The sequence below is a fragment of the Sarcophilus harrisii genome, chromosome 2 (assembly GCF_902635505.1).
Source record: "Sarcophilus harrisii chromosome 2, mSarHar1.11, whole genome shotgun sequence".
In the NCBI taxonomy this organism is placed as follows: Eukaryota; Metazoa; Chordata; class Mammalia; order Dasyuromorphia; family Dasyuridae; genus Sarcophilus; species Sarcophilus harrisii.
Window position 1 is genome coordinate 624528810 of NC_045427.1, and position 25284 is coordinate 624554093.

The 25284-nt window shown below is 47.0% G+C and overlaps 2 protein-coding genes and 1 long non-coding RNA gene across 11 annotated transcripts in view; 1 reads left to right on the forward strand and 2 right to left on the reverse strand.

Annotated features, from left to right (window-relative positions):
- Positions 1-596: 596 nt before the first annotated feature.
- On the reverse strand, positions 597-20741 carry LOC100932213 (mitoguardin 1). 3 transcript variants are annotated; one of them, XM_031956710.1, is made up of 11 exons: positions 20689-20741; positions 18069-18130; positions 15251-15332; positions 12741-12827; positions 9863-9961; positions 8803-8892; positions 8258-8353; positions 6522-6656; positions 4549-4602; positions 3407-3523; positions 662-935 (listed from the first exon to the last, which is right to left on the reverse strand). In XM_031956710.1, exons 3-11 carry the CDS (start codon positions 15326-15328, stop codon positions 804-806), a joined length of 888 nt encoding a protein of 295 aa, XP_031812570.1. In that variant the 5' UTR covers positions 15329-15332; positions 18069-18130; positions 20689-20741; the 3' UTR covers positions 662-803. The 3 variants fall into 3 exon arrangements, with proteins under 3 accessions (XP_031812569.1, XP_031812570.1, XP_031812568.1); XM_031956708.1 differs by lacking the exon at positions 20689-20741 and adding an exon at positions 19196-19451; XM_031956709.1 differs by lacking the exons at positions 8803-8892; positions 20689-20741 and adding an exon at positions 19196-19433 and having other exon boundaries at positions 597-935.
- LOC116421962 lies at positions 19498-20481 on the forward strand. The gene is made up of 2 exons (XR_004232559.1): positions 19498-19570; positions 20099-20481. It is a non-coding gene; the product is annotated as an uncharacterized LOC116421962 (long non-coding RNA).
- Positions 20742-20775: 34 nt separating the features above from the next.
- Positions 20776-25284, reverse strand: part of MARCHF8 (membrane associated ring-CH-type finger 8) — a 104807-nt gene continuing 100298 nt past the window's right edge. For 6 of the 7 annotated variants that reach the window (XM_023497070.2, XM_023497034.2, XM_003754925.4 and 3 more), the window contains one exon: positions 20776-25062. In XM_023497070.2, the coding sequence (XP_023352838.1) occupies positions 24755-25062 (308 nt within the window). In that variant the 3' untranslated portion in view covers positions 20776-24754. The remainder of the gene's footprint in view (positions 25063-25284) is intronic. The other variant, XM_012542059.3, reaches the window with a different exon arrangement.

Here is a 25284-nt window from a genome sequence, read left to right on the forward strand (position 1 = left end):
GGAACCACAAGACCTGAGTCCCTCACTACCTACATGATCCTGGGCCTCCATTTCCCTTCAGTTTCCTCAGCTATAAAGTGAGATCCAGATCCTTTAGAGTTCCTATCCCAGGAGCCCTCCAAGCTGGGCCTTCTGTCCCCTTTGGGCATCAGCCCTCTCCCGGAGGGGCTCCCCAGAGCATGCCCTAGCCTGATTCTTTGCGGGCCCCCTCAGGTGCTCTTCTGTTTGCTAATGTTGGATTGGAAGAGGAGCCCCAGAGAGAGGAGGATGGCGGCCTTGGAAGGGATGGGGCAGTGTTAGCATGGAACTATCATCGGTTTTCCATGTATGGTACATTAAGGTTTCATAGTCCTCATCACCCTGTGAGGGACTGACAATATAATTACTACCTGACATGCGTATAGTCCTGGAGGGGACACCTCAGGAGATCAGAGCATCCTCTATTTAGCTAAGTTGTATAAAGAGCTTTATGGTCATTATGGGATTTGAGCCTTGTTATAACCATTTTAAAGATAAGGGAAATGAGAGTTGCTCCAGAGCTTTGCGTAAGAATCCTCTGTCAGAAGCTTTGAGGAGGGGAATTTCCACTCTGTGCTCTGGGCAGTGTTAGGTCTGCTGCGTATTTATTCAGGGCTTTGTGACCCGCTCTCCAGCCCCCATAGCCAACAGACAACACAAAATCCTGTGCCTTCATAGAATTCTTTAATCTGGACAGGGGCCAGCCCTGCACTTTTAGGGCACAACTGAGCCATTCCCCAGATCCCCTCCATGCCCACCCCGTCCCTTCTCCCCTGACCCTGGGTTCAGAAGGGAGTCAACAGAGCTTCAAATCTCTCCATGAGATCCTCGAGCATGTGCTGGGCCAGCAGCTTGGTCATGGGGTAGCAGGCCTCCGCCAAGGTCACCAAGGCTTTGGAGAAGGAAGTCACTTGTTCCTGTGGCGATGAGATGGGAGCTGGCATGAGAGCCCAGGCCCCGGCCCCGGCCTGCTCCCCATTGCTGGGTCCCCAAGGTCCCAGGCGGGGGTCTATCTGAGGGAGGCCCCGGAGATGCTGCGGTCCCTGGCCAGAGTCGGAGGGGCCTGGAATCCGGCCCCTGGGCAGTCCCCCAGGCTCCCCTTCTGTCTGAAGGTCGCCCTGGGAGGCAGCCCCTCCTACTTGGCCTGGCCAACTACCTGAAGGGTTTCCTTCTGTAACAAAGACATTCCTCCCTCTGCCCTTGGAGGCCCAGCAGCCCCAGTCTGAGCTCTCCTCCCCAAGCCCACCTTCAATTACTCAGAGACACCTCCCGTGACTCTGGGAGCTTAATGCCCCTAACTCCTCCAGCCTCAGTGCACCCTTCAAGGCTCAGCTCAGGGAACACTTCTGCTCCCCCCCACCCACCCATTTAGTGGCCTTTCCTCCCTGCTCAAGTTATAATGTAGACACAGACTCCGATATAAATGTGGGCATCTGCTTGTTCTGACTACATGTACAGGTCTATATTTGGGTAGCTACATCGCACGGAGCGTCAGGACTTCCTGAGTTCAAATCCAGCCTCAGACACTGATTGGCTGTGGGGCCCTGGGTGGGTCACTTGGCCCTGCCTGCCTCAGTTTCCTCATCTGGAGAATGAGCTGGAGAAGGAAATGGCAAACTCCTCCAGGGTTAACCACCACCTAAGGGTGTTCATGCGCTGGGCCTTCCCACCTCATGAAAATGTGCTCTCCTGAAGACTCCTGAAGGGGGGAAAGGTGTCCAAGGACGAAGCGCCACCTGGGAGGGAACGGAGGCTCCTTCCTGGCAGTTTCTAGCCCATGCTCACACCAGTGGAAGGAGAGTTGGCTGAATCTGGATTTAAAACCGGCCTTCCCTGGACCCTACGGCTTCCCTAACCCCCGTCCCATTTATCACATCCCAGAACTTCTTGGGAAACTCCTGGTCACTCCTCCCCAGCTCTCTCCCAACTGTCTTCAGCCCAGTTACTTCTCTACAGAAATGCCTCTGCTGATTAACTGATCTCCAGAAGTCTGGACATCCAAGGGCTTTTTCCTCATTTCTCTTCCTCCTCATGTGAGCCTCCGGCCCTCCTTTTTCTTCCCCCAGCCTTCCTTTCCAATCTCATCTTCCATATTTATGATGTGGCTCAATCTCCTTGCTTGAAGCCCTTCAATGAGTCCCTAGAAATCTCCCAAAGGAGGAAGCAAAATTCTTTAGCCTAAAGCTGCCATTCCATGAGGAACACTTATCTTCTTGACCCAAAGAGGTCTCTGGTCTGGCCAGACTGGTCTCCTCACTCTCCAGTGGACACACCCATAGCTTTACTACCTCTGTGCCTTTGCTACCACCATTCCCTACACCTGAGATGCCTTCCTCCCCCCATCACCACCTGTTGAGTTCTTTCCTATCTTTATTAAGTTCCAGGTTAAAGGTTGTATGTAAAAGTCAGACATTTACCCCAATCCCTCTTCTCTTCATCTCCTCCTGCTATTTTCTTCCTTTACCCCAATCTCCCATGAGGAAATGAATTTAGGCTTTACCACGGCTAATCCCTCTACTTAAAGAGTCCAGGGGATTCCATTCTCTCTGGTCTCCAACAGTCACCCCACCATCCCCACTTCATTTCTCTCTCTGTCTTGATCTTTCTCTCTGTCTGTGTATCTCTTTCTCAGTCTCTCTGTCTCTCTTTTTCTCTCTCTCTCTGTCTCTTTCTTTTTCTGTCTCTCTCTCTCTCTCCCCCTCCCCATCCCCCTTTCTCACTTCTTTCCTTCCTGCCTGAAGACATGCCCATGTCTCCCCCATCTTGAAACGACCCTCACTGGGTCCTCCCATTGCCCTCCCTGGGTCCCTCCTGCCTTTGGGGGTAAAGTCCTTGAGGAGCCCACACACAAAAGGTGCTTCCCCTTTCTCTCCTCTCTCTTTAAAACTCCTTAAGATTCTGGCTTCTGACCTTACTCTTCCAGCAGAATGAGCAGCAGAAACCGCCCTCTCCAAAGTTACCAAAAATCTCTTTCTGGCCTTTTCTCGGTCCCCATTCTCCTTGACCTCTCTGGGGCCTTCAACGGGGTCCATCACTCTGTCCCCCCAGGTGCTGTCTCTGCCCGGGTTTTCAGGGCCAGTCCCTCCCCCCCCATTATCATGCCCACTTTACAGATGAGGAAACTGAGTCGGAGGTTATCTGACCTGCCGCAGACCGGAGATCTCCCCAAAGCCCAGACTCCTGCCCGGGACCCCTGGGTTCCACAAGCCGAGCATTAGCCCCGGGGCTGGCTCTGCGCCAGGCCCCGCGCTCAGGGCCGGGGGTGCCCGCACAAGCCAAGACGGCGGAAGGCAAACCCTCCTCACGCCCCTGTGAGGGCCTGGCCTCTGCCCCCCCCCACAAGCCAACCCCCAGCGGGTCCCCTCTCCCCCCCCAGCAGCAGAGCTACCTTCAGAGAGTAATAGAAGTTCTTCTGCTCGCCCTCGGGCCCCACAGCGGCCCACATCAGCTCGGGGGAGACGCAGTCCAGCACCTCGTACAGGTGGTAGAGAAAACCATTGGGCTCCTGCCCGGGAGAGCGCGGCCCGTCACGGAGGGGGCAGGGCTGGGCCTCGGCCCCAGGGCCGGCCCCGGCCCCTGCCCTCCGCCACCGGGAGACCGCCGAGGAGCTCCCTGGGCGCTGACAGGGCGAGCGACAAGCGGGATTCGCCCCGTCACCGCCAGTCCCGAGCGCCCCGGCCGCCTCTCGGGGTAATCTCTTCCTCTGTAAATGGGGGGTCGGGATGGCCATCTCCCCGCTCCCCCCGTTTCTGCCATTCTGACCCACGCTAAGGGGCCCCGTGACCGGCTCCCGAGGGGGGCGAGGCCGAAGGGAAGCCGGCCAAATGCCCGGCCCTCCCGAGCTCTCCCTCCGGCCCGAGGCACCCCGGGACGGGGAGGGACACTGAAAGTGAACCGAGGCCAAGGCCCCGAGGCGGTGGCCACTGTGGAGAGAACTCTCCCAGGCCCGTCCGGAACCTCCGCTGAGCCAGCTTGTCCCTGCCTCACTTTGTGGTGACCTTGCCCCGCCCACCTGGCGAGAGCTGACCCCCCCACCCCGGGGCGCCACGTGGGGGCTCAGCCCGTCTAATGTTGGGGTCAGAAAGAGCGGAGCCCCCCTCCCTCCCGCGACAGCCCAGGATTCTGGGGCTCTGGTCTGGGGAGCCCCGCAGGCTGGACAGCGGGAGCCCTCCTGGGCTAATGGGGCTACTTCCCCTGAAAGAACCAAGTCTCAGCACCGCGGATGCCCAGAAGCCATAGAAAAAGCCAATTCTGACCGCTTCGTTCTACTGAGAAGGGACCTGAAGGTCTGAGAGAAGTGAGCGGGCCCCAGGAGGGCATCTCATCTGGAGCAGACCCCCTCCCCCAGCTAAATGAGGCCAGAGCCCGGGCCCTGAGCCACCTTCTCATCAGGCGGAGGAAGATGCCCCAGAAAGAGGAGGGGGGACTGACTGACTCTGTCCTTGGTATAGTGTTCCCGAGGGGCCCTGAGCCCCCTACCTAGGGGCCCCAGTCCCACGAGTGTTGCCCCTCCTCCCCCCAGGCTCTTACCGCCATGGAGGCTCTCTTTTCTCTCGTCTGGGCCCAGCAGTGAACCAGGACGGTCTGTGGGAGAGAGTTTCAGAACTGGCCTTCAGCCACCTTTGGAGGCCCAGGGCCACAAGGCCCAGCACACAGAAAGCGGGAGCTGGTCCTCCCCTCATAGGCCATGGGCAGGACTCAGAGAAAAGTAAAGGAGGCTGCCTGGGAGGCCAGCCCCGGGAGGGACTGGGCTGGTTCTGTACTGAGAGCGGTACCACAATGTGTATAAACACCTCACAGCCCCTTTCCCCTCCACCCCCCAGGGGGTAACAGCCCAGCTCTGCTAGGAGGGGCTCCGGAGGCTGGGGTCTCAAACCAGGGTATTTGATGCTACTTTTTTTTTCCCTAACAATTTATTCACATTAATAGAATAGATCAAAGACCAGACAACTCTTCCATCTCCATGTGCCCTTGCTCTGCGGCAGCCCCAGGTGCAGTCTGGGAGCTGACCTGAGGTCCGGCTGCTCTCTGCCCGAAGAAGGGCTTCCTGGAGGAAGAGAATGACCTCGCAGTGCTCCTCCCACAAAGAGCTTTGCTTTGTCACCACAAGGCTGCCAGGGAAGGCCGGCAGGCTCAGATTTGGGGGTTTTTTGAAGCCTATTTGTGAGCTCCCCAGCAGACCTTAATGAGTAGTGGAGAGGGAGGTCCTGGCTCTTCCAGGATTTCCCTGTCCCAGTGATGCAGTAGGGTCTCCTTTTCCACCTCCTTCCTTTTGCCCTAAAATGCTGGTAAAGCTGCCGCAGGGTCAGTCCTTCAGCCAACTCTCCCTTATGTGGCAGTTCAGTTTACCTAAAGCTGCTGAGGCCATTTTTGGGACTGAAAGATCCCTATAATTACCCAGGAGTATCTGCTGGCCTTCCTGGGGACACCGAGATCCCTTAGTCCAGTCTAGATAAATGTACGCCCAGTTTTGTGTGAAAACACAAGAGGAAACAGGTTGGATAGACAGATGTAAGTTACTGGAGGTCAGAGACCGTTTTCTTACTTCAGGGACTAATGTAGAGCCTAAAACAAAGTAGGCTTTTGGTGAATTCTTGTGGAACCGAGAGGTTGTGGACCCGGAGGGATGGGCAGAATTTCTGTGAGTGGAGAAGGGAGGGAAAAGCGGGGGAGGCTGGAGAGTGGAGGCAGGGCACTCGGCAGGGCCCCGTTTGCTGGGGGCACTCCTGTCCCTACAGGGCCATCCCTGTAAGCTAGGCTGGGGGATTCTCCTGAAGTTTGGGGAAAGGGGGTCTGTGGTGAAAACTGCCTTGAATAGGAAGACTTTGGCAGGTGTCCACATCAGATCACGGGTGCAATGGAACAGAAGCTACTTGGGCTAATCCCTTCATTGTACAGAAAAGGAAACTGAGGCCCAAGCAGGTCAAGTGGCTTCCCGAGGTCCCCCTTGGGAGATTCTGAACAGAGGGTGCAGGGCCCTGAGCCGGTGCCTGAGGTCACACAGGGTATGTGGCAGGTGTGGAAATCACAGCAGGACTCCGCCTCTACCCCCACTCTCCTTCCTTCCTGTTCTGCTGTACCAGCAGGGCAGCATTAAGGGGTGCTATCAGGAGTGGGAAGGAATGGAAAGGAAGAAATCCCGGGAAGGCAGAGACACATATTGGATCTGGCCAATGGACTGCCTATTATTGCTTGATTGTGCATATTTTCATGAGGATTTGGCTTTTCTTCTTTTAAATTGGAAGTGAGATGGGAGGGTGAGAAAATAAACACTTGTTTCTTGGAAAATAAAATGAACAAAAAAAAGAAGAGAAAACAATCTCAAGACTTGGGCTAATTAGATATGAGAAGTGGGGGATGAAAGAGGAAAAGCTTCCCTGGCTCTGTCTGGGGGAGGGTTGAGGAGGACACAGGCCCAGTCAATCTGCCATCAGTGCGAAGGGGACATTAAACGTGGAGCTTTCTCCTCTTCTGCACCCCCGGCACATTTGGGGTGCACTTACCACCTTCTTCAGAGGCCTGGCGATCTGCTCGTTCATCATGAGGCTCTTCAAGCTCCCTGGGATGCTCTCGGCGTCTCTAAAGAGCATGGGGACGATGAAGCCGAGCAGCATGTCGTACAAGTTGGCAAGTGGGACCTGGCAAGAGAGGAAGGCGTCAGCCCGGGCACGCCGCCAGCAGCTGCCATTCACTGGACGGGGCCCAGGACAGAGATCAGGACTCCATCTTTTCCAGGGGAACCACCCCCAGGGTGTTCAAGCAGACTCAGTGCTGAACTGGCACTTAGGCCAGAAGCAGGGCCCAGGTATCAGGGACTGGCACCAGGTGCCCCATTGTGGTACTGGGAGCCTCAAAGCACAGGGCTGCACCTCGGGCAGCTCCTTCTCCCCCCCTGTGCCAAGCTTCCGCAGAACCCTTAGACACCCATGTGTGTTCTGTTCCAGTGGGATGGGAGAGCAGGAGGAGGGGCAAGGATGGGAAGGTTTAGTGGGTGAAGGACTGACTGGCAAATGGCTTGGCCCCAAGGAAAACCATGCCAATGGCAGTCAGAATTCCAGCCTGAGGTAGGCTGAGGTTAGTCACTCCTGTTCCCCAGGGCTCTCCATGGTGGGGGAGGTCTGGCAATGTCCGGGTATTTGCTAGGCCCTGTGCAGCAGCTCAAACCTTTCTTAGAAGGGGTTCATGTTTAGAGGAATATATTTAACCCATATTGGATTGCTTTCTGTCTAAGGGGGGAGGGAGAAAAATGTGGAACCCAAAGCTTTACAAGGTGAATGCTGAAAACTATTTTTGCATGTTTTGGAAAAAAAGCTATTATAGAAGAGAAGGGTTTGTTTGGAAGGGTCTGGAAGGGAAAGAAAATGGCAGCATGTTGATCAGCTGCTGGGCTCATTCCATCTCTGCCCTCTCAGCCCCAAGCCTGACTTCTTTGGGACAACATAGGGAATGGCACCAGCTCTCCCTAGGCTTAATACCCCTCTCCTCATGTCCACTTGCACAAGAAGTGCTCCTAAAAGATCATTACATACTTCAACAACAATACTATATGATGATCAATTCTGATGGATGTGGCCCTCTTTAACAATGAGATGAGCCAATAGAGCCGTAATGAACCGAACCAGCTATACCCAGGAAAAGAACTTTGGGAGATGACTATGAACCACTACACAGAATTCCCAATCCCTCTATTTTTGTCCGCCTGCTTTTTTATTTCCTTCACAGGCTAATGGTACACTATTTCTAAATCCCATTTTTCTTGTGCAGCAAATTAACTGTTTGGACATGTGTACTTATATTGTATTTAATTTATACTTTAACATATTCAACATGTATTGGTCAACCTGCCATCTGGGGTGGGGGGAAGGAGGGGAAAAGTTGGAACAAAAGGTTTTGCAATTGTCAGTGCTGTAAAATTACCCATGCATATAACTTGTAAATAAAAAGATATAATAAGAAAACAATACATAAATTAATAAATAAAAGAAGTGCTCCTAAAGAGGGAACCACTGAGTCTCTGGGTTCAGTGGAGAGTCGGACCCTCAGACATGACTCCTGTCATTGGAACTGCAGGTCGGGAAGAGGGGAGGGAGGGGGGATCAGCAGGAAGCCTGTGTCCCACCCCCTGCCCCAGGCAATGATGGTGCAAGTTGGGTGAACCTCCCCTCCCACCTGCCACCATAGCACAGCCTGCGCCCCTCCCCCCATTCCTCCTGCTTGGGGTCGAGGGCCCCTCACTCACACCCACTCCCCGTAACTCCTGGGACAGGACGGCCCAGTTTGACGGCTGCTGGATGAAGGCCATCAGGCTGTCGTAGGCCTCGTTGAAGTTGCTGGGCTTGAATGAGAAGGAGAGAGATCAGCTCTGGTTGGCAGGGAAGGATTCCAAGGAGAACCCAGGGCCGGGAGTCCCAGGGGATGTTCAGGGTACGTGCACAAGCTCTTACACACGCAAACAGCGGAGGCTCTGACCAGCGCGCGCTGTCCTGCTCCCAAGTGCGGGGTGAAGCCCAAAGGAAGCCAAGTGAGGGCTGTTCACTTCGGGATGACCCTGGCGCACTCTGCGCCCCCCCCCCCCCCTTTCCCTCGCTCTTCCCCTGGTTCATCTGGCCTGGCTTCCATCCGAGGCACCGGGCCGGCCAGAGTTCTCAGAGCTCTCGGAGGGGCCTCGGGAATTCAGTCAGCATCTCTCAAGCCCCTCAATAACGTGCAGGTGCAGCGGGAGTAGCCAAAGGGGGGCTGCCCGGGAGCCCGCTTGCCGCTCGGTCGGCCTGGGAAGCCGCTTACCTGTCCGCTCAAGGCCCCGGTGAGTCGGCAGAGCGTGCTTTCGCTGATGTCGTGGGCTGGGGCCAGCCCCCTGGCCCTCAGCGAGGAGAGCTGCAGAAGGCGGGACAGCCCTGGGGTCCAGTCGCCCAAACGCCCGCGGTCCCCCAGCTCCCTCCTCCCCCTCCCTCCGCGAAGCCGCCGGTGCCTCCCTAGCGCTCAGCCCGCTTCATCGAGAGCTCCGCCAAAGGGGGATGCCCCTCTTGCTGGGCCCTGTCTCCGCCGGCTTCAGGCAGCGGGGCCCCCACTGGGGCTGGGGGCACGAGGCCGCGGGCTCCTTGGGAGGCACCTGCCCGCTCACATTTTCCTCCCGCTCGGCCACAGGCTGAACTGTTTAATTTGGGCTGAGGTACAGGGAAGAGCCCAGAGCACTGGGGGGGGGGGGGAGGGGGGAGACTCCTGGCTCTGCAGTTTACTGCCCCTATGGCCCTGGCAAGTCAGCTTAGGAGCGGGATCTCCGGACATTTCCCCTTCTGTGACATGAGGGGATTGCAGAGGTCACTAGGGAGGTCTGTTCTGCCCTTAGTTCTAAAGGTGTAGGCCTGTGACCTCCTCCTCCTCCCCTCAAAGGAGAAAGGAAGGAAGGGAGAAAGGAAGGAAGGGAGGGAGGGAGAGAGAGAGGGAGAGAGAGACAGAGACAGAGACAGACAGACAAGAGACAAAAGATTGCTGTACTCCTTGAGCTTGTGTTCCCATGCTTGGCATAGTACTGGGCATTCAAGAGGGAATTGATAAACATTCCTATGGATGATTCATGCCAGATTCAGCCCAGGATTTCACTTGCACAGGGAACTCTCAGTGAGGAAACTCTCTCCCCATGATTATCAACTAGCCTGAAATGTATAATCTTAGAGAATCCTCTGGGGACAATGGGGTATTAAAGGACTTGCCTAGGGTCACTTATTTTACAAAGGCAGGACCCAGAGGCCTTTTCACTGGGCAGATCTCTCCGAGTTCCGTACAGAGCCCACATTTCTGTAAAATGCAGCAGGGGTTCTCAGCCCATCGGGGGCTTCTGACTCACCCCATCTGTGTGGAGCTCCTTGGTTACTTTCTCCCAAAAAGAGGGCTGGTTGAGGGATGCCACCAATGCATCATAGATCATAGTGAAATGGAAGGGTTTCTGAAAAAGAAAAGGGTTTTTCTCACTAATGAGAACTGAGCTAAATGTCTAGGATGATATTCAGTAACTGACAAGCCTCACAGAGGATTGCAAAATCAGCTTCCCATGTTCAAGGAGGGGCGGGAGGATGGGGGTCAGGAGACATCATTAGCCAGTAGCGTGTTTGAAAAATAACCCCCAGACTGGCGGACCCCACACTCAGTGCCAGTCCCAGCATGATGCAGCGGCCAAACCCGCTAAGTGATCGTGGGCTGAGGCTGCAGGAGACCATGAGGTGCCAGACGCCATGGTCACCTTGGTCAGGCCATGTGCAAAGTGCTGTTTGCTTTGGGCACACCACTTTAGGAAGGCTCTTGCTAAGGTGGAAAGTATCCAGAAAGCGGCCACAGTGTGAGAAGGACCATAAGCCTGTGTCCAGAGAGAGCATGACAGCCATGGTGAAGCATCTGAAGGCATGATCCAATGGAGTCCAACTAGATTTGTTTTATTTGACCCCCAAAATTGCAAAAACTCAAATTTAAGCCTGAGGTTTAAAAGAAAATCAAAAACTTCCTAACAGTCAGAGCCCTCTCAAAATAGAATGAACTGCTTTGGAAGCAATGAGTTCTCCGCCCCTCTTGGAGGATCTCCAAGCAAAGGCTGGATGATCACTTATTGCGTATGATGGACTGGGAATTTGGTTGACATGGGGATGTAGTCCCTACCAACTGGAAAGCTCTGTGACGCTGAGTAAAGGCAGATCATTGGTTTGTTTCAAGAAAAAAAGGCCCAGAGTCATGCCCCAGTGAACTCAGCAAGAACTGAGGCCATTGCCAGGAAGGTAGAGCAAGGACAATGATGATGATGACAACGATGGCCAACATTTACAAAGCATTTTACACTCTGCAAAACACTTATAAGTCACTTGACCATCATCTAACAACCTTGTGAGCTTAACCACTACCTCCTCCTTCTCCTTCTCCTCCTTCTGCCCCTACACTCCATTCCCTCTCCTCCTCTTCCTTCTCCTCCTCCTTCCCCTTTTTCTTCCTCTCCCTCCTCCTTCTTCTCCCCTTCCTCCTACCCCTTATCTTCATCATCTCCATTTCATAGATGAGCAAACAGAAACAGAGATGACTGGGAGTGCCTGAGGCAGGATTTGAATTCAGGTCTTCTTGACCCCAAATCCTAGGCTCCGCCCCTTTGCCATCAACTGCAGAGAGGTTACAAGAGTTGGGGGTGGACTGGACCAGAATTTCTTAAAAATTTTTCCTCTAGCGATCTCTTTTTGCTCAAGAAATTTTTATGAGACCTTGAGCATTTAAGTAAATAAAAGAGACACATAAATCCAACATTCTGATAATCAGTCACCCACAATTCTGCAGCCCTCGGGTCACTGCCAACCCCAGATTAAGAGGATGGAGGCTAGAATAGCTCTCTGGGCTGTTCAGATTCCCCTGGGTGATGGCTCCCTGCTTCTAACAGACACAGTGTCACGGCAGCCGTCTCTTCAGAGGCTGATCCTTTTTGGTCCTCCTTGCCATGGCTTCCTCTGGAGCTGGGCCAACCCCACTCAGAAAGAATTCCCTCGACTTCACAGCCCATCAGCGGCCACTCAGGTTGAAGACCCCCGTTGGCCTCCAAGGCAGCCCAGCCCCTTCTGGGAGGCTTTTCTATCAGACGCCTCTGGAAGACAAGCAGAACTGCGCCAGCCTGTCATCCAAATGAAAGCCCGGAAAGACGGGCAGATAACCTTCTTGTCCCATCAAAACCAAGCTCCTAGAGGTGAGTAAACATGAGCTCCTTTCACTGTCTAAATCCTCCCTCCCCATCTCTGCTCAGACACTCTCCAGCTTGCCAATGTCCTTCTTAAAGTATGAGGCCCAGAATTAAGGCCATTCTCTGGATGTGGCCTAACCAACGCTAAGGGGCAACAAAGCTGTCATTTCTGCCATTTCTGGACCCTGTGCTCCTCCTCATGTCACCCAGATCAGGGCTTCTTTAGCCCAAGAAATTTTGATGTGACCCCTTATATATAAGGTATATAAAATAGGTGTGCAAATCAAACATTTACATATTGTAGATCATAAATTCTTGATCCCCACATTCATTTATGAGAGACCCCACATCAGGTGGTGAACTACAATTTAAGAAGCTGGGATCTAGACCACATTAGCTCTCTTGGACACCTAAACATGTTGTGACTCATATTTTTCAGGACCCCCCGCCACATCCACTGCTCTCCATTTTTTCAGATGAATTGCTACAAAAATCACAACCTTCTCGCCTTGTCTCTGGGAAACTGGTATTGTGAACCCAAGTGAAGAACTCTATATTTATTAGTACTACATCCTTTCTTTCCTCCTTTATCTTTGGGAGCTCAACCCACCCTATTTATAAATCTCCCAAAAAAACCTGGAAAGGGGCTCACCTATCATTTAAAAAGATTAATATTTTATTTTCCAGTTACATGTAAAAATAGTTTTCAACATTTGTCTTTATGAGATTTTGAGCTCCAAATTTTTCTCCCTCCTCTTTCCTCTCCTCTCCCCAGGACAGCAAGGTTGATATACAGGTTATACATGTATAATCATGTTAAACATATTCCATATTAGTTGTGTTGAGCTCACCTACCTTCTATAAGAAGCCTGTGTCTTTTTTTTAAAAGGGTTGGGAAATTATATCCCGAATCAGATAATGTGCCCTCAGTCTACCTGCCTGTCATGCTACCTCATCAGAGAGCCACCCACCTCCGAGGCTAAGAAATGGCATTAGGTATTCCTCCACTCCTCTCCATTACCTGTCCATCCAGCATAATTAGCTTCTGTAGCAGGCACTTTCCAGTGTCTATTAGATAGGACCTAGTAGATTCTCTCATCAAAAGAACCTGCAAAGAGTAATAATCACAGATGGAATTCCCCTATTGGTTTAAAGGGAGAGATACAAGAGGTTGGTTTGAGCTTTAAGCCACATTCCTCAGCCTGTGTCTGCCCACCTCCCTCACAAGGAATTCAGAAAGCCATAGATTCATTCTTGTTCCCAGAGGAAGAAGATTCCCATCAGTCATCTTGTCCCCATCACAAATTCCCTTTTCCCTTCTGCTCTGGGCTCCTGATATCATTAGAAAAGGCAGATTAGGTTTTCCTTCTCTTCTTATCGAATTTGAAACAGTTTTGTTTTTCTTCTTTAAATAGAAACTCGGATATCATGATTAATAATATCCAATTCTTTCTCAATAATAACAATTTCTATAGCACTTTCTTCAATTGATTAACATGTATATTCATTAAATACCTACTTTGTGCCAGACACTGGGTATAATAGACAAGAGGTCTTCTTATGTGATAAGGGGATTATATATTATACAGAGGACAATGGGTATGCATATGTAGCTACATATAAAACATACATACGAATACAAGATTAATTTGATAGTAACACAGGGGAAGTATGGAGTGGAGTAAGGAGCTGATAGGGAACCATATAAAAAGTGTAATTGAGTGGAGATGAGGAAGGAGTGCATTCCAGGCACAGATGGGACGGAAAGCCTTGGAGATAGGTTAGCCAGAGCTGTGTGTAAACCTCTGAGAACTCTACACCCCTCATACCACTCAATTGAGCCTGGAATTAGCTTTCAGGAAAGTCACCTGCTCCAGGCTTAGTACTGAGATCTGTCATTTTGAGAAAGTGTGCCTTTTCCTGTTCTGGGGCACTGGACAATTTCAGCAGACTTTTCCCAGCCCTCACTTTTCCTAATTCCTCTTCAGCTTTGGATGCTGTCTACCACCCTCTCCTCTGGGTTTGACATGGGTCTCTTGGTTCTTCTGCTTGTCTAACCATCTTCTCTTCCCTCCCTGGAGCCTTCTCCTCCATCCTCTGAGTGTGGGCATCTCCCAAGATTATATCCTGGTCCCTCTTTTTTCTCTATAATTCCTCCTAAGGCTATGTCCTGGTCCCTCTTTTTTCTCTATAATCCCTCCTAAGGTTGTGTCCTGGTCCCTCTTTTTTCTCTATAATCCCTCCCGAGACTATGTCCTGGTCCCTCTTTTTTCTCTATAATCTCTTCCTTGGTGGTATGATCCCATCAGCTCCCGAGAATTAAATCATCTGTCTGCTGATGACTTCCACATCTATACTCCCAGACTTCATCTCTCTTGAGCAGCCACCATATTACTATTTCCACCTACATTTCCCCATATAACTGACTCTCAAGCTCAGCTTATCCAAAACAGAACTCGGTCTTTCCCCAACAATCTATCTCACCCTGAAAGCTCCATTTCTGTTGAGAGCATTGCCACCCTTCACCCTTCCATTTTCCCTGGTTCACAAGTTGTGACCTAGCTGGCCATCATATCGATGATACAATCTTACCCTCCACAACACCCCTCAGCTCCATCTCTCCCAGAATCCTAACTTTACTTATCTCGACTCAAACCCGAACTCCAAAAACTTCAATGGGGAGGAAAGAAGCATTTATTAAGGAACAGGGTTAAATGCTTTACAACTACTATTTTGGCGGGCCCTCTGTCGCGTTTAGAACAAAATGCATCAGCATGGCACTTCAAGGTCCACAATTTGCCTCCCACAGATTTGGCCAGTTGTACTTCCTGTCCCACACTTTACACTTTCTGTCCCTGATTACTGATTGCTTGCTTTGTTGGTGATTTTTGTTTTGTCCTTTTATCTCCGTCAAGCACTGGGCCTTGGACACAGATGTTTGATAAGGAATAAAATGTCCAAAGCCAAGGGTTTATTAATCACTTTTCCCTATTCCATCCAATGTAAATATTATCCCCAAAATGTTTTTTTTTTTTTAAAGACAATCCAGACCAGGATCTGTGATTTCATCAGAACAGGGAATTCTTAGGTGGGACACCTCTCCCATCTGTGCCACTGACTCAGCTGACAAAGGGCCCCACAGTCTGAGGCAGGACTAGGATGCTCGGTCTTCCTTCCATACCTACCATACTATGCTGCCTCTATGCTGTAAATAGGGGGCCTGAATGCTCCTTGAGGACTCAGTGGTTGGATGTGGATTTTGGGGCAGCGAGCTAGACACAGGCCCTCCTGACAAGCAGCAGTGAGGCTCTGAACAGCTTTCGGCTTCTTCATCTGTATAATGGGGATGATAGCCGGTTCACGGTGGAGGACTAGATGACATTCCAGGAAAAAGTCTCTCGTGGTCGGCTCTCACTCCTCCTCCTCCCTTGGGCCTCCATCCAGCAATTCCTTTCTCGCCCTGGCTCTACCACCTGCTGCTGACTTGGGGTAGCCCCTCCCTTGCCGGGCGCCTCATGTTCCTGCACTTACTTCCATCGCCTCCCGGATGAAATGCTGCTTCTCCTGCCAGTCCTCTTGGCTGAGGGGCTCTGATGGGGGACCAGTCATGAAACTGCAAATCCAATAGAGGCACCTTGAGGTGACGAACAGCACAGCTTGCCCACTGTCTCCCAGTCAATCCTCGCTCTCCCATGGAAAGGCTGCCTCACTTGGGCCCCATCAAGCCCACCTTGGGACGGGGGAGAAGACTTAACCACTACTTCAATGGAGCCTGCACCACACGCTGATGGTCCAGCTTCCCCAAACCAACCACGAGCCCCTCCCCGAGAGAGTCAGGTACCACTTAAAGGGGTCCAAGACTCACCAGTTATAAATAAAAGAGGGCTTGGAGGAGGATGTGGACAAATGGACCTCCGATGAAAAATCAAGCCTATTCTGTTTCAAACATTAAAACTGGAAAGCTCTAGCTCAAATAACAATTATTGATGCAATAATTGGCTGGATAGCACTGTCTAGCATCTGGCTTTGGTCATTCAAGAAAGTGAATGAATGAACTGGGGAATTGTGCAGGTTTTCTGGCAGTGAACAAGGCCAGACACCCCAGAAATAATCCCGGAACCTGGCTTTTGGTTGTTAAATGAAGGCACACTTCTACAGGGCTAAGAAAGATGGGAAGCAACCTTCCAGGGAATTAGCCTCAATTCCATTCTTTTGCTTGTCCCTAGAAGGCAAAACTAGCAGTAATGGACTAAAGTTATAGAAACAGATTTAGGTTCCATGGAAACAGAAACTTCTTCACAATTAAAGCTGTCCAAAAGTGGAAGGGGCCTCCTCTCGTTGGAGGGGTCTGTTTTTTCAGTCATTTAAAAAAAATTAGTATTTTATTTTCTCACAATTACATGTAAAATAATTTTAAAGATTTGTTTATAAAACTGAGTTCCATGGAAACTGAGCGGAATGGCTGAATTAGTATATGAATGTAATGGAATATTATTTTTCTATAAGAAACAATTAGAAGGATGATTTCAAAGAGGTCTGGAGAGACTTATATGAACTGATGTTGAGTGAAGTGAGTAGAACCAAAAGAACATTGTACACAGCAACAAGAAGATAATGCAATGATCGCTTCAGACAGATGGGGCTTTTTCAGCAATGGGGTAATTCAGGCCAGTTCTAATAGATTTGTGATAGAGAGCCAACTGCATCCAGAAAGGGAACTATGGGGGACGGAAGTGGGATCACAACATAGCATTTTCACCTTTTTTGTTTTTTGCTTGGTTTTTTCTCATTTGTTTCCCTTTTTGATCTGATTTTTCTTGTTCAGCATGATAGATGTGGAAATGTGTACAGAAGAACTGCACGTTTAATCTATATCGGATTACTTGTTGTCTAAGGAAGGGAGTAGAGGAAGGGAGAGAGAAAAATTTGAAACAGTTTTTGCAAGGGTGGATTCTGAAAACTGCATATATTTTGAAAATAAAAAGCTATTATCAAAATAAAAAAACCCACAGTTATAGATTAAAAAAAATAAAATTGAGTTTCAAATTCTTTTCCTTCCTCTCTTCCTCCCTCCCCCACTGAGAAGACAAGCAATTTGATTTCCATATTAGTCATGTTGTGAAAGAAAACAGAACAAAAAAATCCTCCAAAAATAAAGTTTAAAAAAGTATGCTTTGATCTACATTTAGACTTCATTAGTTCTTTCTCTGGAGATGGATACCATTTCTTTTCATGAATCCTTAGGAATCATCTTGGATCATTGTATTGCTGAGAATAGCTAAGTCAATATTGCTGTTATATACAATGTTCTCCTGTTCTGCTCATTTCACATTTCTTCAATTCATGTCAGTCTTTCCCAGGATTTTAAAAAAACATCCTGGTCATCATTTTTTATAGCACAAAAGTATTCCATCACAATTATATACCACAACATTATTCTGTTTCAATTGATGGGCATCCCCTAAATTTCCAATTCTTTGCCATCACAATTTGCTATCACAAGCTGCGATAAATAGTGTCATACATATGGGTTTTTTTCCTTTTTGTTTCTTCTCTTTGGGATACAGACCTAATTGTATTCCTGGGTCAAAGGATATGACACGGTTTTATAGGCTTTTGGGCATAGTTCCAAATTACTTTTCAGAATGGTTTAATCAAGTCACAATTTCACCAATAATGCATTAGTGTCTCCGTTTCCCCACATCACTTCCAACAGTTGTAATTTTCCTTTTCTGTCATGTTGGCCAATCTGTTAAGTATACAGTGGTACCTCAAGAGTTGTTTAAATTTACATTCCTCTAATCAATAGTAATTTAGAGCATTTTTTTTTCATGACAATAGCTTTCATTACTTTGAAAATTTCTTGTTCATTTCCTTTGACTATTTGTTATTTGGAGAAAGGCTCTTATTTTTTATAAATCTGACAGTTCTCTACATATTTAAGAAATGAGGCTTTTATTTATATATTTTATATTTACATATACTTTACATAAAATGCTATATATATATATATATATACACACTCATATACTTCCTGTAAAACTGGTTTCAGTTATGATTAGTGTATATATTTCCCTCCACCCTATTCCCCACCCCCATTTATCTTACTCCCTTCTTTCACCCTGGCCATCCATCCTCAAGTGTTTTGCTTCTGATTGCCACCTCCTCATCTGCCCTCCCTTCTATCAGCTTTGCCCACACACACATCCATGGAGGTCAAGCCAGGGATAGAGTAGAAAGGATTCTCATTCATTCACAGGTCCCTTCCAATTTTGAGATTCTGTCACAGCCCCAGACTCTGAGAAATCTCTATGATTTGCTTCAGACTCTAAGTTTAGGAAGTACTTACCTTTCAATTTCTGGAGTTCTTGAGGGTTGGCTTGGAGGGCACAAGAACAGCCCCTCGGACACCTGCTTCAAAAGGTCAAAGAAAGAATTAGTAGGTATGAAACAGTCTTCTGATTTGGTTAATGGTCCTGCCAACGACGTGACTTCTGCCGGAGCTGGGAAGACTTGGAGATCGCTACTCTACTCGTAGATGTTGGTCCTGTCCATCGTCCACTCCCACAGCTGCCTGAGCCCTCATCCTCCACAGCTTTCCCATCCTCACAGGCCTGCTCCAGCCAGACCAACCTGGCACAATCACACTGAGATCCAAAGATTCCCAGGGTGCAAACTGCCGCTACCACTTTTGAAACATGATGGAGGCAAGTCCCAGGCCAAACTATATCCTGGTTCTGTACGCTTTTAATGCTCTCCTGCTACAGGAGAAAGATGTGTTTTGGCTCCAGAAGTAAAATCCTGCCTTTGAAGCCAGGTGGTGCAGGAAGAATATATCATGTGATGAGGTCTGAGTTCTCCCTCATGCCCAAGAACTCAGATCCCTTCAGGACCCACAAGAGGCAGCTCTGAAGTAGCTGCCCTTTTCCTATAACCAACCCTTGAGCTTTCCTTTCCTTGCCATCTGCTGTGAATCCAAACCCTCCTTTTCTCTTTATCTGAGAACAGACTTTTCTGTTTGTATCTCCAGGGCACAGCTTGGTACTTGGCGCATAGTAAACACTTTATAATAAATCCCTCCCTCCTCTTCCCTTCCTTCCTTCCTTCCTTGTGCCTCTTTCCCCTCCCTTCTTTGCCCTTCTTTGCCTTAGACTAAGAGATCCCATATTTTTTCCCCCTGAGGCAGTTGGGTTTAAGTGACTTGCCCAGGGACACTAGGAGAGTGAAGTGTCTGAGGTCATATTTGAACTCAGGTCCTCCTGCCTTCAGGACTCATGCTCTATCTACTGCACCACCTAGCTATCTTATCATTTATAAGACTGCAGACTTGGTGTGGGGACGGCCACCTACAAAGATTCCCCCTCAGAAGTCTGAGAGCCTTTCCAAGTCCACTGATCTCAGCTGAACGAATTTTAGAAGGGGGGCCTTCCTTCCACCTTCCTAAAGACATGCTTCTTCCTCATATGGGTCACACACCTCAGGAGGATCAACCAAAGACGGGGTCAGCTCTTCCACTGCCCTTGGCGGATGGGGCTGAAGCTCTCCCGAGCCCTGACGCCAAGGGAACCTGGCCACTCTCAGCTCAGCCAGGAATATGGGCTCCCTGACCACACTGGGCAGGGGGAACATGATTTGTTACTCTCTCTTTTATAGCAGGGGTCAAATGAGAATAAAGATGGCAGGAGATTGGTGACTTTTTCTAGTTTCAGTGTCTTAAGTCTCCAGGGACACTATTATGATGCACGGAATCATGGCACCAGAACTGGTCACCTGCATTACCAACCACAGACTCTGAAGAAAAATTATCCTCTCTAGAAGGAATTGTTCTGAGATTCATATAAATACTGTGGGGTATGTTTTCCATGACTTTAAATGTACAAATGATTTCTCAATAGGTAGGTGAAGGTTAAAGAGGAAAAAAATTAGGAACTCAAATTTTAAAAAAATGAATGTTAAAAGTATAATTTTAAAAAGAAAACCAAACACAAAAAAGAAATCCTTTGGGAATTCCTCACTGACTAAAACTTTATTCGATGATACTGGATGGAACAGCTCTCTAGTTCATCAACTCTTACTCATACTGGTGTCACATTTCCTCAAAGCTCACATCAACCACTCTCTCCATCCTGTTGTATAGCTCTCCTGACTCAAGAGAAACACATACGATTCATTTTCACAGACAAGGGCTCACTGGGCAAAGGTTTTTGGTGGTGATTGTTGTCCTTTTCTGTGTTTTCCCCCCATGTAAGACCAAATACATTGTTCAAGTTCAGCAAATGTTTAAAATGTTAAAGATAATCAGAATATACCAACAGGAAAATAAGAGTATTCTATTCTTCATCCTCAGGTTTAATGTGGGTTTTTTTTTTCCCTAAACAGATTGATTACTACTCGAATTTGAATGCTTCAGGTAAATATGTTATTGTCTATTTTTGCTCTCAGCAGACAATATGGAAGACAGACTTCCATGACTTAGGCAAGTCACCTCAACTCCTTGAAACAGTTTCTGTCTTTGTAAAATAAGACAGTTGGATTAAATTATCTACAAAGTTCGTTTCAACTGGAGTCCTCTGATTTAGACTCTGTCTCCAGGACTGATTTTTCTCATAAAGTCAATGAAATGTGGTGGTTTAAGAAGAATGAAGCTACATCAGAGGGGCAATCTGGTCTACTAAAAAGAACACTGGAACCAGAAAAGCTGGTTTTCAAATTCCCTCAAGCCAGTCCTTCCCCCTCTCTGGGTGAATCAATATTAAGTAAAGGAGTTGGACTAAAAAAGCTTCTTTCCTACTCTGAATCTATGGTCCCATGATCTGAAGCCAGGTAAGTACAAGGAAGCTCCTAAATTGGAATTTTTCAAAGGGAAAGCTTTTGCAAGGGGACTAGGAGAGAAAGAAAATCTCATAAGAACTGGCTTTTCTTCCTTTTAAGTAGGCAAAGATCAGAAACCTAAAAATGAAGAGTCACACCTTCACGTGGCTGGTGAAGCAGGGAAATGTTTCTACTCATGCAACATTTTCTGTTTCCTCTTAGAAAATTCTCATGGACATGCTCCTTTTCATAGAAATATTTTATTGCTGCAGTCAACAAACCTGTGTATCACAGCACAAATAACCAATTACAGTTTAAGAAACTAAGAACTCTCCAAGTAGTAATACTGAGAAAAGATTAACATACATAAAAGGTTACAAAACTATACATTTAAATTACTAGAAATTTCCTAAAGAACTAAAAAATTGCCGACTGTCAAATGTCTTTTATAAACTACAGGTCCCATGCCAATGTACATCGATTTTATTAACAGGATACAAGTTATCTACAAATGTTGCACCTAAGAGTCAGATCAGCTATAAAACTTGGGCAATTATTTCCTGAACAAAGTTAAGTGCTATTGGGGAACTAGATTCTTCCTTTGTCTCCCCAGACGTAGCACATTTCAAACTAAATTCACAGGAGAAAACTTTGGCCAAATGTTTGTCTATATGGGATAATATCACCCAATCAAAAAATAAGTAAAGCATATTTGCTCTTGAACCTTCTTGGACAACCAAATTCAGGACTCCAACAAGGGCTGTTTCCAACTTCCTGACCACCTCCCTCTACCACTACTGATTCCAAAGACGTAAAAAAATGAAGGAATTAAGTGAGACTTCCTGGCTGAGCCAAACAATTGGGGCAGGGGCTGGCAGCACATTTGAAGAGAATTTAGTGGAAACAGTTTAAGATGCTCCCTGGTGACTCTGCTGCCTACAACAAACTAATAATAGTTGCTGCTGTGAGCATCTCTAAGATATAAACCAAGGAAGCTGGGGATGAGGGATGTAGGGATCAGAACCAACAGGAGGGAGGAATTAATGGTCCCTGTTTTTGTCCAATCATTCTTCACCTTTTCTAAAGCTTTTGCTAAGTAGTCAAAAGATTTTAATGCATTAAGTGACTTAACATATATATGATCTGTAAGCAGGGGTAGACACACAAACAAAGGCTATACGTACACACCTGAAGATCAGGATCCGTAGCAATCTGGTGAGCAAACTACAACTCTCTCTGGCTGATTGGTTGGAGCCTGGTTCTCTGTTCACTTCTCAGTTCAGTCAATGTCCCAAATACAAATTAAAGAGTTCATTACTGTCTGTGGGCTGAAGCCAGTTTTGAGGATCATTTATGGAAATATATTTGATGTGTAAATCTTATCACTAAAGTCTGGTGTGATGTGGGAAGGGGCAAGGACAGAGCAATAGTTCTACCCAATCAATATAACAAAATTAGGAAAACACATTTCTGGTAAATAAATGCAGAGTTGAGAAAATATTCATCTTTGCTTTCATGAGATGCTATCATGGCAAGTCAACTTTCCTTTTTACTCAGAGCCCTGTAAACAAGCAGAAACTTCAGAAATGATCAGTAATGGGATTAGGGGTGATCAGTATCAGATTCCTTTTACAGTAAAAGATAAAATAGGACAATCTTGTATCATTTCAGTAGAAGAATTAAGGAAGTAGGATGCATTTTTGTTTTTTACCGGCAAAGTCCTTTTTTGGGGGAGGGACCTACATCAAATTTAGAGGACAGTTCACAGTTAGCCTGTGAAAAGATAAAGTTGATATCTTGTCACACTATCCACACTAATTCCAGCCCTGGTTCACATCAAGGGTCAGATTTATAAAGAAATCCCTTGTCTCAAAAATAAGAGATTATGGGATTAAAGCAGCCTATCATACTTTCCTGGGTCACCTACTTCTGTAGAGAACATCTGATTTGTGTCTAGTTTACCCACATTTGCTCAAGGGACTTGAGAGGAAGAAAGTTCACAGGCCACAACTCTTAGAAAGTGCTAACACAAGAGTGGGCCGGTCACACCAATTTTATTTTTTTTTTAAAGGGTTTATTGTGAGAAGTGGTAGAAAGAAGTCACCTGCAGTTCAAAAGGTCTGGCAGACTTGTTATTTGATATACCTGAGCGGACACCCTTTAAATCATTTTGTTCCCAGGTCAGACCTGATGAAGGGGCAGGAGTAAGGGCACTTTTGAACAGAGTCTACCCAAGCATAGACTGTGACTGGCCTGGGAGTTTCACCTGCTTTCACCACAAAGGAATGGGAGGGACCACAAGAGTCACTGTCAGGCCAGAAAAGAATCTCTATCAGACAAATCAGCGGGAGGTTTGTGAAGCTGGCAGCAGCATTCAAAGGGTAATGTGATCACCCACCCAGTGGGTCACACTGGGAACTCGAAGGTCCTTTGACTTCTTCCTCTCTTGGATGGCAAGAAAATCATTTCTTCCCCATTCGAAGGTCCAAAGAAGATAGGGGAATGTGCTTTTTAAAAAGACTTCAGCTGCACTTTGGGAGCTTTCTGTTCGATCTGCCATCCTTCTCAACTCAAACTACATGAGAAATTTTTTGAAAAGCTGGATTTCAAAAGAAAGTTTTCTAAACAACCACGTTTACTCTAGGTTACATTTTTTTTTCTCTTTAAAAAACAAAAGGAGGGTAGGGAGTAGGAAAAGGCTGTATCCTCTACTGATTATAATTGATTTAATTGTTTTCTTTGATTCAATTTAGTTATGGTAATGTCTGAACATGGACAATTCCCATAAGAATAATTCATCTAAAGTCAATTTATCTCAAAATGGTTCACTTCCTGGTGCCAGTTCAGTCCATGTGTGGCAGGGTTAGTCATTCTGACATCATGCTTTCAACATTTTCCATTTCAGGGAGAAGGCCTATTGCTTAAATGGCCTTTTGAAGAGTCCTGAACCAGACTCTTCCCTTATCTACCACATCCACAAAGGCCCCCAAACTTTCCTCTTTTATAAACTTAGTAATCAGGTTAATATAGTTTTCATCAGATCTTTTCACTGTACCTGCTAAAACCTACATATGCACACTCGCATAATAAACATTTACTTCTTAATTCATTCTTCACAGCAGCACAAATTGAAGAAATCTGGATACAAATCAGCATCAAAAGAAAAATCAACTAATTTCTGATCATTTACTCCCTTGCCCTCCTGTAAGGTCACAACATACAACCTTTCATTTCTGTGGCTAAGACCAGATATATTAAAAGTACACGGGTACAACTGACATATATGATCTTGATAAAAATAAGATTTAACCCATAAGAATCATATTTTCAAATAAACATCTTATATCCATGAATTTCCATGAATTTTTGGATGTGATAACTCCATGTTAGGGTTTGTTCCCACTATGGTCACAAAGATTCTGTGGGGATGTATTGGAGATCACAAACATTTTAGATTTCATAAGGCAAAAAGGTCTGTAGGGCCTATAGGAAAGGGCCAAGTGTATTGAAAGGACTATTTTGAAATGAGACATTCTTTCAAGTTTCAATGCAATTGGACACACATATTACAAAATAAAGATTTTTAAAAGTGCTGTTTGCTTTGTGAGTCACTCATCTTTACATGCAAAGCATGACTGTAACCTGACCACCCAACAGAGATGTTAATGGCAGATATAGCAGAGGCTCCAAGTCCAGATTTAAGGTCTTCTAGTTCATCTCTCTCAGGCTCTCCTTGGGTAATAGAGACATTTTACGACAGTTGGCTTTTTCCCAGTGTTCTTAGGGGTAGCTGATGTTAAAGTGAAAAAAAGGACTCTTTGGAAAATCCAATTCAGGCTTCATGGTGTGGCCAATCATAGATATTCTGTATTTTGCTTTCCTTCTATTTATCTTTCAAGTATTACACCTTGGCTGACCATAAATAAGTCAGCAAAGCGGCTCTCTATCAGTAGCATCAGTCACCTACATTTTGTCATTTCTTCTCATAGAGCACACCTGATACTCAACTTAAGAGGTATGCCACCATGATAACATATTAAAAAATATGTCAAAGATGATTTAGAAAAACAGAACGTAATAAAAAATTCAATTGCCCAGTCTAAGCTGTTGGCTGATTTTTTTTTTTTTTTTAAAGGTATACAGTTTGTAGTAAACAGTGTTATCTCAGCTCTTCATGAATATCTGGGAAAAAATAAACAGCCCCTTCTTAAGAGATTTCCCTTATCAGACTTGAAGAATTTCTGCTCCATGGTCTTCAGGCTCTGTGTAACGGGAAGAGTTTGTATCAGAATGACAGGCCCCATGCCGCCCATCTTTACTTTCAAAATTTGGCTCTGTTAGTGCAGGTTTTTCATAGATATTCTTTTTACTCGTTTCTGGACAATTCTGGACGTAGATCACTCTGTTATAAGCCTTAAGTCTCTTCCATAATTGTACGTATACTTTGCACTGTACATACATAAAGAGAAGTCCACCAGTGAAGCCTATGGCCACGACGACCAGTTTAGTCCAAAAGGGCCATTCCAGGATCCCTAAGGAGAAGAAAGAGCTATAGATTAATGAGTTACCAGAGCTAAATGAGACTCTAAACTCAATGATCTTACTGTAAGCAAATGAAATTTCTTTAAAACTCTGTCCTCACATTTAGTCCTTTTATTGCATTATTTACTGGTCAAAGACTAGTCTCTTATCTATCTCATTCCACCCAAGCTTTCCAAAAGAGGATTTTATTTTGGTTTTAGTTTTTAGTCTGC

Bases quoted from the DNA above. Each gene is read 5' to 3' on its own strand.
- LOC100932213 (XM_031956708.1), bottom strand. From the start codon at position 19,348: ATGTTCCCCCTGCCCAGTGTGGTCAGGGAGCCCATATTCCTGGCTGAG. The intron at 8,354-8,802 runs GTAAGCGGCTTC...TTCTCATTCAAG, and splicing joins CCGGGGCCTTGAGCGGACAG to CCCAGCAACTTCAACGAGGC. The intron at 4,603-6,521 runs GTAAGTGCACCC...TCTCTCCCACAG, and splicing joins CCAGGCCTCTGAAGAAGGTG to ACCGTCCTGGTTCACTGCTG.